This window comes from Balearica regulorum, chromosome 11 (assembly GCF_011004875.1).
Source record: "Balearica regulorum gibbericeps isolate bBalReg1 chromosome 11, bBalReg1.pri, whole genome shotgun sequence".
Taxonomy (NCBI): domain Eukaryota; kingdom Metazoa; phylum Chordata; class Aves; order Gruiformes; family Gruidae; genus Balearica; species Balearica regulorum.
The window spans coordinates 24,069,139-24,086,787 of NC_046194.1; the positions used below are offsets into that span (position 1 = coordinate 24,069,139).

The 17,649-nt window shown below is 58.4% G+C and overlaps 2 protein-coding genes across 6 annotated transcripts in view; one reads left to right on the forward strand and one right to left on the reverse strand.

Moving 5' to 3' along the window:
- The window catches only part of TSC22D3 (TSC22 domain family member 3), a 430,696-nt gene that overhangs the window by 320,035 nt on the left and 93,012 nt on the right, over positions 1 to 17,649 (forward strand). The gene's annotated exons all lie outside the window — the stretch shown is intronic.
- Positions 1 to 17,649, reverse strand: part of MID2 (midline 2) — a 98,668-nt gene that overhangs the window by 76,061 nt on the left and 4,958 nt on the right. For all 5 annotated transcript variants that reach the window (XM_075763827.1, XM_075763825.1, XM_075763826.1 and 2 more), the window contains exon 2: positions 969 to 1,690. In XM_075763827.1, the coding sequence (XP_075619942.1) occupies positions 969 to 1,634 (666 nt within the window). In that variant the 5' untranslated portion in view covers positions 1,635 to 1,690. The remainder of the gene's footprint in view (positions 1 to 968; positions 1,691 to 17,649) is intronic.

A 17,649-nucleotide genomic window follows, 5' to 3' on the forward strand; every position in this document is an offset into this window, starting at 1 on the left:
CAACTCTCTCAGCCTGCCTTCGCAGCAGAGGGGCTCCGGCCCTCGGACCATTTCTGTGGCCTCCTCTGGACCTGCTCCAACAGGTCCGTGTCCTCCTTGTGCTGGGGACGCAGTGCTCCAAGGGGGTCTCACAAGAGGGGAGCAGAGCTCCAGACCTGCTGGCGATGCACCCGGGACACGGTTGGCTTTCTGGGCTGCGAGCGCACACGGCCAGCTGATGTCCAGTTTTTCACCCACCAGCATCCCCAAGTCCTTCTCGACGGGGCTGCTCTCAACCCATTCGTCATCCATCCCTTCCCGGAGCCTGGCCCTCTCCTCTCGCACAGCGGAGAGGCTTTGAGCAAGCCGGCTGGAGGAGGACACGAGAGCACTCCCTGGAGCACTTCCCAGGGCACCGCGGTCCTCAGGCACGGGCAGAGCCCGCAGGGGAGGTTTTACGGGCAGCAGGAGGGTTTCCAGGCGCTGCAGGCTGGAAGGCTGCCCGGCCGCTTTCCAAAAGGAAATGCCCACGGCCATGTCCCGCTCCAAGAGGGCCGAACAGGCACAGCCCAAGCACGACGGCCTTGGGGACGATGCTCACGGGTCCCCAGGCCGCTCTTGGCCACCCCAGCTCTCCCACAGGACAGGGTGAACCCCGGCAGAAAGCCACACTGCTGGTGCCCGATGACGTTCCGCTGTCGGGCCGGCTGGGGAGAGGGGCCGTGGCACGCGCGCACCAGTGGGAGAAAAATAAAACAGCAAAGGCTTTGCTCTAATCGTGCAAGACCCCGCTCGGCCTCCCAGTGCCGGAGGAGCCCCCAAGCTCCATCCTGCAGCCCACACACCTTTCAGGAGTTGTTTGGCTTAAATAAGAGGTGCCGCTCAGGGCATCCGGCCCAGGTTCTGCTCTGACAACTGTCCCTCCGCAAACACCGGCCCCTACAGCCGACCTTGCCGACAGGCTCGCGGCGGCCGCGCTGGGTGCTTACCTTCAGCTTCTCAAAGCGATCGCTGAGCGATGCCACTTGGTGGTCCCGGTGGCGGCCCACCAGTTTACATAAGGCACAGATGAGCTGGTCGTCAGCCACACAGTACATGTTCACCTTCTCGTTCTCGTGCTCCAAGCACGTGAGTCCTCGGAAGTGAGCGTCGGGCACGGGCTCCACCAGACGGTGGCTGGTGAAGGGCTTCTTGTTGGGGTGGGTGGCCCGCAGGCAGCGGTCGCAGTAGGACACCTCGCAGGTGATGCACGTCTTCACCGCGTCCCGCGGGGGATCCTGCTCGCAGAACTGGCAGGCGATCCTCTCGCCGGCCACGGACATGGTAGGGCTGTTGCGGTACGTCCTCTCGCGGCGGCTCTCGCTGGGGGAGTTGGGGCCGCTCAGGGATGCCTTCTGGAAGCGGTCGATGATGTTTTGCAGGGTCACATTCCTCTTGAGGCCCTCCAGGCCTCGGTGGTTGAGGGAGATGACATAGCGGCACGTGGGGCACTGGAAGGCGGTGATGGGCTCAATGGACTCACTGGAGGAGCAGCTGGACACCAGGACGCGGTGGGCGCAGCTGAAGCAGAGGCTGTGGGCGCACGGCAGCAAGAGAGGGTCTTCGAATAACTCCAGGCAGATTGGGCAGGTCAATTCTGACTCCAGTGTTTCCATCTTTAGTTAAAACGATCCTGATTCAGCATCAAAAACCAGGGAAGGTGGTCTGGTACCTGGGAGAGAGGAGAGCAGAGACATGAGACAGCGGCTCTCCCAGGCAGCCGCTCTCCGCCAGGAACAGGCGCCCAGGGGTCAGACACATCGCCTCCGCAACACCCCGACGCCGTTACCACAGCCCAGCCAGGCTCACGCAAGTGCATCGGCGCGGCCGAAGCGTCTCGCCGCACCGTCCGCCTGAGCAGAGTCGCCGGCTCAGACCAGCACCCAGAGGTGCTGCGGGACAGGAGAGACGGGAGGAGGGGCAGCGGCAAGCTCCTCTCCATCACCTTCCCGCCCAGCCAGGGAAGAGGACTTGGACAGCCAGGCTGAAGACAAAACCAGGAGAAATCACATGATTTCATGCTTCTTTTAGCGAGAGCTGCCCAGGACAGGAGCGGGGGGCCGTGCTGGTTTCCCATGCGTGAAGGCTGTGCTGCACAGCAAAGACAAACCTCTAAATATCCCCTCTAGCAGCTACACAGTCCCGTCCCCTTTTGGTGAAGGGGAAAAAGTGAATCACGTCCTGGAAACTCTGAGCAAAGTCAGGAGCTCTAACATACCCTCCTCCTGCCCTGTGTTTCTCCCAGCCGTCGCCTGTTAGGAGCGGGGCGGGGAAGGAAGAGCAGCAAAATTAGAGTCTGCAGACTCCCATCTCTCAGCTGTCCTCCACTGCACTCCAGCAACAACCAGGGATGCCCAAATCGACTCCAGCTGGAGGCAAACAAGCTCGTATTTTTAGATCGCCTCCCCTACACGAAGCTGGAAGCAGGCTCTCTGCAAGCCACCACCAAACTGTTTCCAAGCTCCGGTTTTGCAGAGCACCAAGTCGCACCACGAGCGCCGGCCTGCCCCTGCCACCGTCCCGGCACGCTCCCAAACGCCATCCCCTCCACGCGCCCAGCAGCCACCCAGCTCCTTCTCCAGCTGGGCTGGAGGACAAGCCAGCAGCGGGCACCGGGGCAGCACATCGACAGACCCGTCCTAACCAAAGCCCCACGGCACCTGCGGCGGGCACAGGCTGCGAACCCACCCCCAGACCTCGCACCGGCTTCTGGCAGGTCTCCAGAACAAAAGGCAAGAGAATAACAGCCTAGCAGGCGCTAAGAGGAGAAACCGCACGCTTCCCGCCGCAGCCACGCGTGGTGATAGGCACTAATTAACGAGGAGGGGACGGGGTGGGCTCCGTGGCAGCCCTGCTGCCTCCAGCTCTGCTCTGCATTAGAGGCAAACCAGCAATCAATTAATCAGCCCAGGTGCTTCCCCGCACGGACCCGGTGCAGGGAAGCATTTGAAGAGCTGCTCTCCGCTCCGGAATAGCATGCCACCGCTCTGGGTTGACACCGTCTGGGAACATCTCCCACGGGGGAGAGGCAGCGTTTAATTACCTGGGGAGGGGGAGCGCGGCACGTGCCGGGGTGCGCGGGACTCTGGCGCTGGTACCGCAGAGGCGGGAGAGACGTGGCTGGGTCACCATGGAGCAAGGATGCCCGGCCCCAAGCCGTCACCTTCTCTTTTTCAAGCCCAAAGACCAATAGTACATTCCTCTCTCCAGCCCACACCTCAGCAGCCTTCACCAGGAATGAGGCTTTGCTTTCCAATTAAATCGAAGTCAGGAAGAGACAAACAGCAGCAGCGATCACCCAGAGGAAACCGCAGGCTGTCATGCCCCAAATCCACCTGCCCTGGCTCCGTCGGTTGTTTCATTCCCGTTGCACATCACCGCCGCTGACCAGAGGCTGTCATCAGTGACAGCTCCTGGATCCCACGTTCGAGCTACAGCCCCAGCAACCCCTCGCCAACACACAGAGCGTTTCTCACCTTGTTCGCTTGCAAGAAGTGCTGCGCTGGGCGTGACTGCAGCCCGCTCCGATTGACCATCGAGTTCAGGCTTTGCACGATGGATGTTGGGCCAGGTTTGAGAGCTAAGCATTGCTCTGCTGCCTGCAGACACCAAAAAGCCACCCAAAGGCAAAGCCTGGGTAGCAGACCTCTGCCCACAACCGCGTCTTGCCAGCGCACCCATCAAGAGAGCAGGAGACCGATTCAGCCTCTCCTCTCTCACCCGTGCTCCGGGTCGCTCCTGACACGCAGCGCGCACACGGTGCCCCCGGGACTCCTTCGGCCTCAGCGAGCCAGGCTGCGAGCGATGCTCACCCCGACGCTGCAGAAAGCCCCAAGCCCCGCAGGGCGGCAGGGGAGGCGGCAGCAGGGCCGGGCAGGCAGCCGGGGAGTCCCGGGCGCTCCCACCTTTGGCAGGTATTTTCCGATCCACCTCCTCCCGCCAAGCGGCTTCGGAGCCCCGAGCGATCCCAGCACTCGCAGCGTGCTCCGGGGCCGGCTCCAGCCTCACCCGTAAGCGGCGCTGGCAGCCGTCCCCAACCGCGGCAGGGAGACCCTGCCTGCCCGCCCCGGGCGGACGGCTGCTTCCAGCGCCGGCAAACGGCAAATCAGACGGGTGCCCTGCTGGGACCTGCCTGCACCGGTCCCTGCCTATCGCACCATCAATTCCTAATTGCCCGAAATAGGATTTGCAAGTGCCTGGAGGAGATCTTGAGCTCTTTCCCTGCACCAGCTCAAGGGGCTTATAAAATTAAGCAATTGGATATTCAGATATGTTAATGCTGCAGCAACCTTATCAAGGCCTGCCCAAACGCAGCCTTACACATATATATACAGACGTATTTTTAAATATTTATTTTTTTTAAGAGACAGGGGAAAAGCAGCTGCATCCAAAAAAGCTGAGGAGCGCAAAGGCTCCCAACAGCTTCCTCCCTGCAGCCCCCGGTGCTTTTCTCAAGCCTCGGAGCCCATCTCAGCCATGGGAAAGCAGCAAGGAGGAAACGCTCCTGGCCGCCCGCCCGGGAGCTCTCGCACACGCTGCAGCGACCATCCCCTGCCGCACGCCGGATCTGCCGGGCTCCCCGCCGCGCTCCAGGCCTGGCAGGACAAGGGGGCTCCCATTGCGCAGCCGTGACACCCCCCATCACCATCGCCGCAGCCACGGGCAGCTCCCCGGCACTTCCTTTTGGGCGCTCGCGCTTTAAAACCTTACCAAGTGCCTTTGGCTCTGGGTCGGTCCCTTGTTTTGCCGGGAAGCTCCAGGTAGAGCAGCTGCCTCACCACGAGAGCCCGACGCTCCCGGCTGCACGTACAACCCCAGCACAGGGAGCAGAGCATCTCTCACCTCCCTGATCCGCCCGCGGGTTCTCTCCAGCCAGCGAATGCAAAGAAAGAAAAATAAAAGGACAAGAACAGGATTTATTTCAGAGTCTGACCATCATCAGGAAAGCAATTTAAAGGATTGGTGCGAGAAGCTGCCCAACAGCCTCTGCAGAGCAGCGCGAGAGCTGCTCGTCGCCGGGCCGGTCTCCCTCGGAGCGAACGCCGCGCTACCACCGGCCTTTGGAGCCCCATCTGAGGCGAAAAGATGCAAAAAATTTAAAGAGCCTTTTGCTTTGTTCCTCAGGGCCATTCTTATGTTAATCTTGTTTTCCTTGCTGGGCCAACATCCTTTAGATCTGAGATAACCGAGAGGAGCCTCACAAGCCCGGCTGGAGCAGGAGCAGGGACGAGGAAGCTCGCTCAGAGATGCACCTGGGCGAAGCAGTTGGCGCTGCCGTCGAAGCCTTTCATGCCTCTCACTTTGATGTTCGCTTTGATGTCCAGGATTGACGTGGCACGAGGAATCGCTGATTAGATTAAAATCTGCTTTGTTTAGAGCCATTAACTCCCTAAATATAAAAATTACAAGACATTACCGTGGTTGACAAGCAGCCCTGTGTCACTCGTGCCCGAGGGTCAGCCGGCCCCGGCCACGCTCCCGCCGGCCCCTGGGGAAGCTCCTGGCAGCCGGCGGCTGGGCAGGGCTGTGACTGTGAGCAACGGTGGTCTCACAAAGCAGTAACATAAACCCAAACGTTTTTGCCGTGGAAAGGCCTGGGTGGGATTTCTCCCACCACGTAACACACAAGCACGCAGAGTCCTCGGTGCCTTTGCTCGGCACGACAGCGACGACGAGTGGCTTTCGGTGGGTGCCGGTCTGCGCAGCAGGCAAGATGCAGGCAAAGCACCCACCCACATCACTGCGCGGAGCCGGAGGGAAGGGGGAAGGCAGCAAGTGCCAGGGCGAGCCAGGCGATGCTGTGGGGACCACGGAGCCGGCGGCAAAGCTGGCCACCAGCTCCGCTGGGACACTGAGCGACCGGAGCTCTTACGTTGAGCCCGGCTTTTGATGCGCTCTGAAACCCACGTGCTGACTCGGAGCTGCACGAGCATGGAGAGCCCCAGAGGTGCTCAGGATAGCTGTAGCAAATTATACCAAGGATCATTTGATACAAAGGTTCCCCTAGCACCTCTCACAAATTATTATTTTTACAAGATCAAAGCCAAACACGCTCCATCGCTACCTCGAGCTCAAAGGTTTATTGTAACCGATGCAGAGGTTTGCCACCAAGGAAAGAAGGAGGAGAAACAGCAGGAGATGATGCTGCTCACATCACCCCATCTACACCTGGGAGGGGACAGCCCGGTGTACATCACCTAAGGCCGTGGGCGGCCAGCCCAGAATTCCCCTTGATCCCTCTGACCATCGTTGGGCAGCCCAAAATTCCCCCTGCTCCTTCTGCAAGAAAGCTCTTGCTCACACATCCACGCCACGCCAGCCCTGTGCCGTGGAGATGGGATACCAAAAATCAATACGATGCATTGTACCTGTATTTAAACCAACAGCTGCAACTTCTTGGCCTTGGCCACAAGCACCTCTCCAAGGCAGCCCTCCCACCCACGGCCAGACACAGGGCGCAGGGAGTGCCGCAGCTCGTCCCCACCCCACCGGTTCTGGGTTTATTCAGGGTGCAATTCTTAGCGCGCTCCAGGCATCAGCGTACAGTTTCCGTATAACCGCGGATGGTTTATCAGGCTAAAACCCCCCGTCCCACCCAGCGTTTGGCTTCGCTACCGTTCGGTGGTGACAGGTCAACGCACCTCGTGCACGGCGAGCATCAGCCTTTGCCGAGCTGCACGCAGCAGCGCCCGCTTTCCTAAACGGTTACGGAGAATTTTAAACCCAACGACATACGTCTGCAGGTCACACTGTCCCCTCCAGCACCCCTCCTGGCCCCTGCCAGCCCTCGCCGTTACTGGCGTTTGCTCGGTCCCCCTGAAGCTCCCCCAGCACCGACGCTGGGCAGGGCTGCGCCAGCCTTTCAGAGCCCCACACCGCAAACCACCTCTCCTCTCCGGACCTGCTTAGGCAAACGCTAACCCTTCAGGTTGGTCTTTGCCACACCAAGTGTGATTATTGGTTTTCTTCTTTTTTTTTTTTTTTTTTCTATTTTCCCCCCAGAAAAACTTCAGCCTAAATTGCTCAGCCACTTCCAAGAATGAGGCTAAAAAAAACCCCATGTTGCTCCACCCGTACATTAAAAAATAAATAAAAAATACGGCAACCCTTTCCTTAATTGGCTCCACGACAGCAGGATATAAAATCTGGGCAGCAGTTGTCTGTGTGCTTTCTGTTGTCCTCGGGAAAATTAGCTCAAAATTGGATTGCTGTTCGGGGGGAAAAAAAAAAAAAAAAAAAAGAAAAGCCCCATCCAGCAGCCACGTCCTGTCCCCAAAGAGCCCAGGCTGCCCAGCGCAGCCCCTGCTCCGGCTGAGCGGGACCTTCCCGCGGCGGCAGGGACCCGATTTGATGGGGGAGAGGGGCTCCCCCAGCCCTGCCGACACTGCACTCCTGCAAACATCGGCCTTTGCAATGAACTGCCCTGAATTTGCCCTTGGGATGGGTCTGTCCCAAGAGGAACGGGGGTCCTAAGAGGGAAAATAGCCCCCGACTGTGTAATCAGCAACAGCTTCCTACCTAACGAAGGTACGGAGAGGGAGGGGGGGGGGAGGCAATCAGGCTCATCCAGCCAATTTAGACCTAGCGTTACCTAATTTTTCTGTGCTTGACTTGCAACCTTGATAAGCTGGCGCATGTGGAGCTGCTATGCATATTTAACACTGAATTTCAAGCTCAAAGCCCCAGACGGTGAAGAGCGTCCTTCGGCCAGGCCGTCGCCGCAGCACGCGCCTCTTCGCTTGCTCTTTCCTCCCAGTAAATCTGACTGCATCGAGCAGAATTTGGCCTTTCCTCCCACAGCTCCTGCTTTGTTTCCTTAATAACTTAGCAAATTTGTCTGAGGCTTTCTGAAAATCCAAGTAATTCATCTCTCCCCAATCACCTTACTGCAATACTGAAAAAAAGAAGAAAACCCGAGTAAACTGGATTTCCTGTCTAACAGCCACGCATCGTTGTCCCTAATCTATCACGCTGAAGCGCAGGCATTTCCACATGAGCTTTAATTATTTTCTCAGCCAATTTGCTTGCTGCTAAAATAAAGCTGGCTGCTCTGTAATTCCCACAGTTCTTCTCGTACCTCTTTAAATTAAGGACAGAGCAGAAGAGGCTGCGCTCCCATGCAGCAGTTGCTTTTAATGAGAGATTACTCTTTGCTGGCAGTTCAGCCGCTTCATTGTTGAATTCCTTCGGAAGAGCTGGCTGGAGCCCACCGGGCGCTGGTGATTTGTTGCTCTTTAATTTCTCCATTTGCGCAGCACCTTATTCCCCTGGGGAATTTCATCTTCATCGCTGCCTGCGTTGCCTCGGCTGATGGGATGAAACTGTTTCGCTTCGTCACAACATCCTCTGTCTTTCTCCCGAACTTCTCTGCGCTGCCCCAAGCCAGGCGGTCCAGCCCCCCCACCAGCATCACCAGTCCAGCACGTCCCACCGGCCACCACCCGCATCCCGGCCGCGGTGGCCCCGGGCTGCCCCCCGAGCTGCTCTGCTTTGGGGTGCTGCGTGTTCCACCCCCCTTCTCTCTCTTTTCTTCCCGATAACATCTCTCCATTTGTCAAGCAGCTCCATAAGCCTGCACCACCCGTCACCCCCCCGGGGATTTCCATAGTTTCTACATACACCAGGAAGCCTTCGCCCCAGGGGGCTCTCCCCAATTCTCCCCCAAATACGCTGCCCCCAGCTCAGCACCTTCTGTGCCCAGCACGCCCCGCTGTCCTTCCCCTCCTGCCGGAGCTTAATGTTTGCCATTGTTTTAAACGGCTAATAATACTTTTACAGCTGTGCAGAAATCAATTGATTACGCTCTTTGTTCTGGCGATGCCATGAAACCTTCCCATCTGCAGCCGCCTCCGATTCTCGCCCCATGTGAAACGAAGAGCCGCGCTCCGGCGGGCTGGAAAGCACGATGTGGGAAGGGCTCACGGCAATGGGAGGGTTTTTTTGGCCTCACGTTAAACCGTCAGCTGCTAACGTCGTATTTGCCTAGCCTGATAGGATTGCAGCGTAGGATGAAGCACAAAGGTCGTGGTGTTGTTTTCTGTCGGTCACGACTGCACAAGAACACAAGCCATCACCACTCTGTGCTCCCCAGCCACCCGTATCGGGTGCCAGCCCTGCAGCATATCTTCTGGATTTCATGGAGATCCTGAAAGCACCCCAAACCCACCGGCATCCACGACAGCCCTCCGCAGATGGAGCTGAATGCTTCACCCACAGAGGCAGAGCTTTCGGTCCGAGCCCAGCACCACTCACGTTTCGGATGAGCTCACCGGGGAGCAGGAGGGTACCCGCATGGGGCAAGGATGCTCTGGCCAAAGCCCGCGAGCCTCGTTCACCTCCAAGGCATCAGAGAAGCAAGCACCAAACAAAGCTCATCTGTTTTTTCTCCATTACGTCCTGGTCAAAGGGAAGATTTTACCTCTTTCCTACAAACGGTGCCCGGCTCAGCAGCACGCACACGGCACTGCGCTCTGCCCTGCTCGGCGAGGTGACAGTTCCCCGAGCACTCCCATGGGAACTCGGCACAGCACATGCCCACCAAAGGCTCCCAGGGGATCCGGCATTTGGAGTTTACGACGTACAAGGCGGATCAGGGAGAGATTTCCTGCAATTTGCTCAACAGCTCTTGCAGCTGTGCAAGCAAGAATTGTGCCGTACGGATTTCTCAACAGCTGGAGCAGTTCAAAGAAACCCCACGCAGCAACGGTGCACATCACCCTCTGGGAGCCTTCAGGGGCAATTCCCACAGACGTGGTGTGGGAACCTTCCCCCACCACCTCCTTCGGCGGCCTGGGGGTTGGCAGGACACAAAAAGGTGCAGGGCACCTCTCCCCAGTCCCCTCCGATTCGGCAGGTCCCTGGAGCGCAGCAGTTGCTTTTGATTCCTATCGAACGCCGCAGCTCCCCGGGGCCCTCCGTGCTCCGGCAATCAGTAAACCCAGGGGCTGCAGCAGCCAGGCTCACCCTCCCGCAGCCACAGCCCACTGCAGAGCTGCTCTCCGCGCGCTGTGCCGCGTCCGTCTGTCCATCCCAGCCTCCCCAGCCGTGCGTTTCTGCCTGGCACTGCCCAAACCCAGCAGCTCCTGCCCTCTGCCAGCAGCTCGGGGGCCGAAGCCCCGCAACCGGGGGGGGGGTCACAACGATGCCGGGCAGCCCCGGCCATGGTGCCGGAGCCACGGACACCTGCAGGCACCCGGCTCCGAGGGCTGCAGCAGGCGCAGCCCCACCTTCCCAAGACCCACACAGATGCGAGCAAGCCACTTCCAGCCCGGTCATTGAGAAAAAGCATCTGGGGACTTGGCACGCCACCAAACTGGCACGTCCACTGCTCGTGGCACCGGCAGCCCTGCCGTCCCCCTGCAAATCCTCCTTCCCCCACCCGCCAAACCCCTCCTCTGCCCCCAGTCTCGCCACCTCCCTCCCTCCCTCCCTCCCCTCTCCTGCAGTTATCCGCCCTGCCAAGACCGGAGGGCACGGCTGCAAACGCAGTGCAGCAGGAGCTGGTGCTCTTGGGCTCGAGAGCAAGTCCCGGCCTTTATCCCCAGGATGGAGGCTGCAGACGGGCACCCAGCCCTGCAAAAGGCTGCTGCAGTGAAAAGACACGACCGACGCAGCAGCACGTCAGGCACCGCCAGGCTCCGCAGCCGTTAGCTACAGGGCGAGCAGAGCCCCCACGCCACCACCCAGCACCCCGCTTTCCACCCGCACCAACCGTGAAAGCTCAGCTCCTTCGCTAAGCCCGAAGCACGGCGAGGCAGCACAGGCGGCTGCGTGCAAATCCCCCGCTGGCCTCGCGGTGGCCGAGGAGAAGCGCGTTTCGAGGACGAAGCCCTCGGTCTCTCCGAAGGCTGGAGAAGAAGGAGGCTGCTCCAGCGCTGGCAGCCCCAGTGCCATAGCGGGGGGATGAGCATCTTTTGGGGACTGCACCCTGTGAGCCACGCCGGGGTTGGCTTGGCATCGCCCCGCTCCCCGACCCACGGCACAGAGCGGCACCGGGCAGCCCCGCAGGGGAAGGGAGAAAGCCGGAACGGGGCCGTGCAAGCAAGGCGCAGCTCCAAAAGGGCCAGGATCTGCTGCCTGGACCAAGGCTTCCATCAACCTCTCAGCCTGCTACGGGCCACGGTGCCTCTCCAGGAGGCAGCTCGGGCAGCGCTCTGAAGAGCACGCCTGCCGTGGCGCTGCGTCAGCCCCGCGAGCCCATGAAAAAGCAACCTGCAGACGATGTCGCTTCACCCTATTTTGGCGCTCAGCACCGCCAGCAGGAAAAAGGCTATTCCAGCCTCCCCGCAGAGATCCCAGCCTCGCGCGCTCCTAACTGGAGGGTGTGCGAGTCCGCCCAGAGCCAGCCGCTGCTGCGGAGCCTCACCGGGCTGCCCCAGCCAAGCGTCCGCTCCGGCCTCCAAACCCCAAAACCACTAAACACAACTGATGCCACGGAGTCGGGAAATTCAAAGGCTATTGTGCTGCTTTGTGCAAGTTTAAATATATCTGCACAGGCTCCTTGGGGTTGCATTCCTGGTGAAGCGGGTAAGATAAACAAGGCTTCCTGCAGGAACTAAAGACAATAGGGGAATAATTAGCATTGGTCCCCAACGCAGAAACAATGCAGGTAGCAGATATTTTGGACTTTCACACCCTCCCCCCCACCGCCCTCAGGAAGAGGCACCCAGACTGGTGTCACTTGGCCCACGGGCCTCGGCTCGAAGACACAAACTGTTTAAAAGGAGAGAAGCAACGCGCCACGGAGCCGAGCGACCAGCTTCACCCGTTCAGGCTTCCCCTCGCAAGAGGAGGCTGGCGCACGAGGCACGCGTGTTGGAGACGTGCTCTTCCCAGCGACAGTGGCTCCGGGCTCCCGCTGGGGGCTGGGGGCACCCACACGACGAGGGTCCCAGGGCAGCGGGTTTGCCCCAGCCCTGCTTCCAGCACGGCACAGCCAGCGATGCCGGGGATCCTCTGCTGCTACAGTTCACTCACCACCTCTTCGTTTCAGAGAGGGACAAATCGAGGCTTGTTTTCAAATCACAGCAGCTTTTTTAAACCGTTTTCCTACCCCAGCCCCTTGGGAGTGCTCTGTACGTGAGCCAGATTTCCCAGTCCTCCTCCCAGCGCTGGAGTGACGAGGGACCTCAGGCTCCTGGACGTTTTGCCAGGCGTTAAACAGGTCATTTGAAGCCTTTCAAGATGAAACGCTCCTGTGCTCCGAGGTGAATCACAACCATTAGCATCCCTTTGGAGAGGGCTCTCCAGCCCTCAATCACTTCTGCACATAAGCACTTTTACCCTTCATCTCAAAAAAACCCCCAAAAAACCAAAAACAAACCCCCCACACACACCCCCCCCCAGAAAAAAGCACCAATTCAGGTGGCTCAGCTTTCCCCCAGCCGTATGCCACCTAGCACTGAGATTATTTTGCAAGTGTATTTGCACTGCTTGGCTGCCGGGGCTCACAGCCAGGCGCTCGGGGAGCCCAGCGGGCCCCAAGCACCCTGCTACCGGATCTACGGGCGGCACAGCAGCGGGCACTGCACGCACCCTGCGTGGCGGCACAGAGCTGCTGGCAGGTTCTGAGCTTCTGCATCTCCCGAGCCGATGCCCGCCGCAGAGCGAACGGTGCTGGCTCTGTACGAGCTGGACGTTTTCAGCTCGTCGCTGCTATCGCCGCTGTGCGATGCCCGCTCACCTGCAAGCGCTAAGCTCTGCTTCCTGCAACTCCAACTCGGCTGAGTTTGGTCACGGGTTTATGGCACTGGCTTGGAAACACGTGCACCCTGCATCCAGGCAGGATCCGGCCCGGGCACCAGGGACGGCTCAGCGTTACAGGATGGGGGGTGCACGGGCACGGCAGCAACCTGCTTCCAGCCACGTTCCGCCCCTCGGTGCTGCCCCGAACACCCTGGGCGTTTATCACTGCGGCACGCTACAAGGCTATATCCCACGCGAAGGAGCTCGTGCTCTACCGCGAGAGCGAGGAGGCTCCAGCACGCAGAGGGGACTGGTACCAAACACCCACGGCGGTGGTCCCTCACGCTTTGTGTGGCACCGCCGGTCCCCAGCACAGCAGCTCACGCTCCCTGGCCAGCACGGCTCTGCCACGCTGCCTCACCTGGAGCACTCCTCCCTGCTCCAAGGGCCAGCCGGGATCATTTTGCCAGCGTGCAGCGTCTACGGATGTCCCCGCCATCCCTTTCAGCTCTCCTCAGATGCAATTCACGAGATGAAGCAGGTAACTACAAAGGTAATTTCCTCCTGCCATCCCCGCTCCCTCCCTGCCTGCGGGCTGCCGGAGGGAGGCAGGGGATGGCTTTTAGCGACAAGAGGCACAGCACAGACAATACCTGCTATATAACACTGAAGTGTTCTTTTAATGATCTGAAAGGAAAAGGAAGTGCTCCGTATTTTGCATTTGTAATAATCACAGACTCTGCAAGAAGCTCGCTGGAGATGTGGTTCGTCTCCAAGAGCATCCAACTGCCTTGATGCTCCATGGGAAGCCTGCTGCGTCTCCACGAACGGACGGCAAAGCTCGTGGCTGGTGAAGAATAATAAAAGCACGCAAATCCCACGGATGCTAGAGGGACCGCAGCACTTTGTAGGTCATGCAGGGACCGCACCAGTGGCCGGAGGCTTAAGAAAGTACTGGCAGGAGTGAAAAAGTTTAAAAAAAATTTTAAAAATACATAAATCAATTCAGCCTGGCACACCCAGACCACGGACTTTCGTAGCCAAGGGCTGGAGCATTGAGCAGCTTTCCAGGCAGCGGGGAGGATCCGGAGCCCCCTCTCCTGCGTGCTGTCCTCCCCACATGCAGCGAGGACATTGGGGCGAGCGCGGGAGCCGGATCCTCTCCCACGGCAGCCCTGGCGTGGCAGAGGGCATCGCCACTCTGCGGCATCCCGATTGCCGTGACACACGTCACCCTGCCACGAACGACACCCGCAGACCAGCCCGAATCTCCTCCCCGCAAGCAGGGCGATAACGCTGCTTGATGATTATTCATGAGATGAAGTGCTGCTAAAGGACTTCAGGAATCAGATAAAAGAGTCAAAACAAAGGCTGAAATATTTCATGCCAGAAAAATGCAAACTTGTCACGCATGGAGACAGGGGCCCGAGAAGGTGACAGCAACCAGCACTCAAAAAGGCATCCTCCGATGACAACCAGAAGTGGGCTCCCTCCTTTCAAAGCATAGCAAAGTCAAAGACCAGTGCAACATTCTTCTCAGAAATTAAGTTTTGTGCTATACGCAGATTCTTGCCGCTGGCACACTGGCAACCCAAACACTTGTGAGTCCGGGCTGGTGCCTGGGATACCAAAACCAGAAGTGTGCTTCGCTCGGGTGGCACCAGTGCCCAGCAGTAAGCTAGCAAGGGTGTGCAAGAAGATTTACCACCCTCCTCCTCAGCAGCAGAGCTTGGCACCCCAGCTTTGTGTTCCAAGCCCTGCATTTCGTGCTCCCCGTGTGAACACGCAGGGACTTGCTGCCTCCCTGTAGATCCAGTGCCCATGCACAGAGAAGGTAAAGAAGAGGAGCCTGTCCTCATCGATGAGGAAATAAGAGATTCACCCCGGAAAAAAACAAGCCTGAGGTCTGAAGCACTGAAAAGCAGGGGCTCAGGAGAACCTCCAGCACGGTCATGGGGCCAGCGGAGATCTCACAGGACATCTCCCAGCCACGGAGGAGGAACGTGCCAAGCGACAAGATGATTATGGCCAGGATTGCTCGTCACAGAAAAGGCCCCGAGTCGTGCAGCTCAGCACCTACTGCCCTCCTGCAAGACAAAACCCAGCTGGTTCCTCCTTCCTACAGGCACGCAAACGCTTCCAGCACCAGGGAGCAAGAGATGGCGCCATCCGCAGCCAGAGAAAACCTCCAAGCGAAAAAAAACCCCCATACCCACCAACAAAAAAACTCAGAGCACGTTTCTGGGAGGGGAAGAAAGCAACGCAGGCAGGCAGAGGCATTGGCAGAGAGCGCCGAGGCCAGGTCCCAGCATGCCACAAATATACCGTGATGCAAAGCGCAAGCCAGAAGAAATCAGGGCAAATTTGCTAAACAAATGCAATTGGGTTTGGCTCATTCTCCAGCACTCTGCTGCAACTGAGAATCTTGCAAGCAGAGTTTCAGAGCCGGTTGGGATCCTTGTTCTCTGCTCCAACCCCTCTACAAACTGTTCGGCTCTGGGGGAGCTGCTTGCAGCGACGAGAAGACAACGCGAGCACTAAAGCAAAGCCACCAACGGAGAAGTCCTTGGCAAGACAGGCGCTGCCTAAATGAGCCTGCCGTGTTTACAGACAGGGTTCAGGAGACAGCCGACGTGCGTGCAGGCTGCTCCCGGGACATGCTGCCGGAGGAACTCCAGCAGCTCCCGAGCGCCAGCTTTAAGAACGCGTTGGATGCTTTAAGATAAACAAAATGCCTTTACATGGCCTGAGCCAATACATTTCTGCGACAATGCAGAGTATCTGGATTCCTTCTGCACCTGGAGCATCCCACCACCCAGCACAGACAGGAGGAACTGGGCAAAGGCAGCACTGCTCTTCTGCCCACCATCGGCTGTAACCCACGGGTGGCCCTGGGCAGGGCAGCTGTGGTGGGCTTGGCACAAGCCCACAGGAACAGATGCCAATGTTGGCGGGTCCTGTGCTCCACAGACACCCGCACCGCCGTCCCTGTGGGCATGGCTTGTCCCCTCCTTCCTCACCCCGGAGGAGGGGGCTCCCAGCAACGCTGTCCCTAAAACAGAAGGTACCGACGGTCTCTTGGGACCTCTGGGGATGGGGACCAACCCCTGCTCACGTGGGGTCACCTGGAGCATGCAGCCCAGGACTGTGGCCTGTTGGGTTTTGAACATCTCCATGGATAGAGAGCCCACAGCCTCTCTGCCAGCCTGCGCCAGTGTTTGACCAAACTCACAGTATTAAAAAAAAAAAAAAAAAAGCGCATTTTCTTGCATGAGATTTCAGCTGAATACAAGGAGTAAGAAAAGGCGCAGGCACCTCATCCAAAGCCACAATACCAGGGCAGCAATCACCCAGCAGGTACTGGCTCGAGGACAGGTGCAACCAGGATAAATCTCCTTGTGCAGGAATTCTGAAGCCTGGATTCACATTTGCTTCCTTGCACGGGCAGCAGGTCCAGCTCCGGGGCTTTGGAGCACTTACGGGAGGGATGCGAAGCTCCTGTGCCTGTCCTTCCCCCTGCATCGGGACTGCAGACCCCTGCCACCCTCGCTTGCCGCATTCCCTCTCTCCCAAAGCATCTGCATACGGCCACCGCTGGAGAGAAAGTGCTGAGCAGGACAGGCGGACAGCAGGTCCCACACGCACCCCGGAGCCCTGGACACCACGGCCGGGCAAAGCAAAGCCCCGGGGGTGGGAGGGGAGCGCAGCATCTCGGGCAGCATGACCGCAGGCACGGCAGCCACCAGCGCCAGCATCACGCAGCGTCATGGTGGGGCTTCGCGGGGGCGCTCAGCATCCGCACCCGACAGCGGGCTCCACAGGCAGCAGCCGGAGCCAGTGCAGCACCCAGCAAAAAGCCCAGCCTGCTCCTTACCCAGGCGCTAAGCCAGGTTGCTCTGCGGCTCAAAGAAGCCCCTCCAAAATCCTCCCTCCCTCCCTCCCAGGACACCCAGCCAGGGCAGCAAATTGGAGCGGCTGCCCACAGCCTCACGCCAGCGTGCCCAGACGCCAGCACTGGGCTCTGCGGGGCCACCCCAGCCCACCCCCTGCTTCAGGTACTTGAGCATAATTAGATGGCCGTACCCTGCCTAATTGTAATCAGCCCAGTTACACAACAAGATTTAGCGGGGTTCTTCTGACGATTGTCCATGAAACACGTGTAACTCGCTCTGTGCCTCTTTGGAAAAGCAAAAAGCTAATGTATTCCACGTCACCTCTGACTTGCTGCCGAAGGATGCTGCATGGCTGCATTTCAGAGAGGTGTGCGTGCACGCATCTTCTCTTACAGATCTTCAGCCAGCTTACATTTATTACGCCGTGCTTGAATCCTACTTCAGGAAGGCCTCTGCCTGCTGTCTGAAGTTAATTTTTTCCCCTTCGGTCAAGCAACTCAAAATTGGGTTTGCATATTAAAATGAAATTTAATTTCTAGGCCATTACCCCAATGTGGTCTAGCTCCTGTGTCCGCAAAATGCGGAATAAACAAACAGACCTAGCAATTCATTTCCCTCTTAGACATGAATTCCAGTCATAAACAATAGTAATAATATTCTGCAGAGGCACGGAGCCCCTTTCTCTTCGGGATCCCAAGCCACGTCACGGGAAGCAGGCGAAGCCGTGGGACTCCTGACACACGCCAAGTCACTCACGTGCAGAGCTGGCGCGCGGACCTACTAAACGTTTCTTGCACGGCCTGCAAAAAGCCCCTCTTGGATTTGCCCTCAGTTTCTCACCGGTGTAGCAGGCTTCCTATTATTTCTCATGTTCGCTTTTCACAAGCTACTGGGATTTCCTTTTCCCTCTCAAGTAGCGAGTCCAGATAGAGAGAGATATAAAATACAGTTCTGAGACCTCAGAGCTTGCAGCATCCAACTCTGCAACAACCAAAAACCCCACACAAACAACAACCCCCGCCCCAGTTCTGCTTAGTCTCTCTACTCTTAAAAT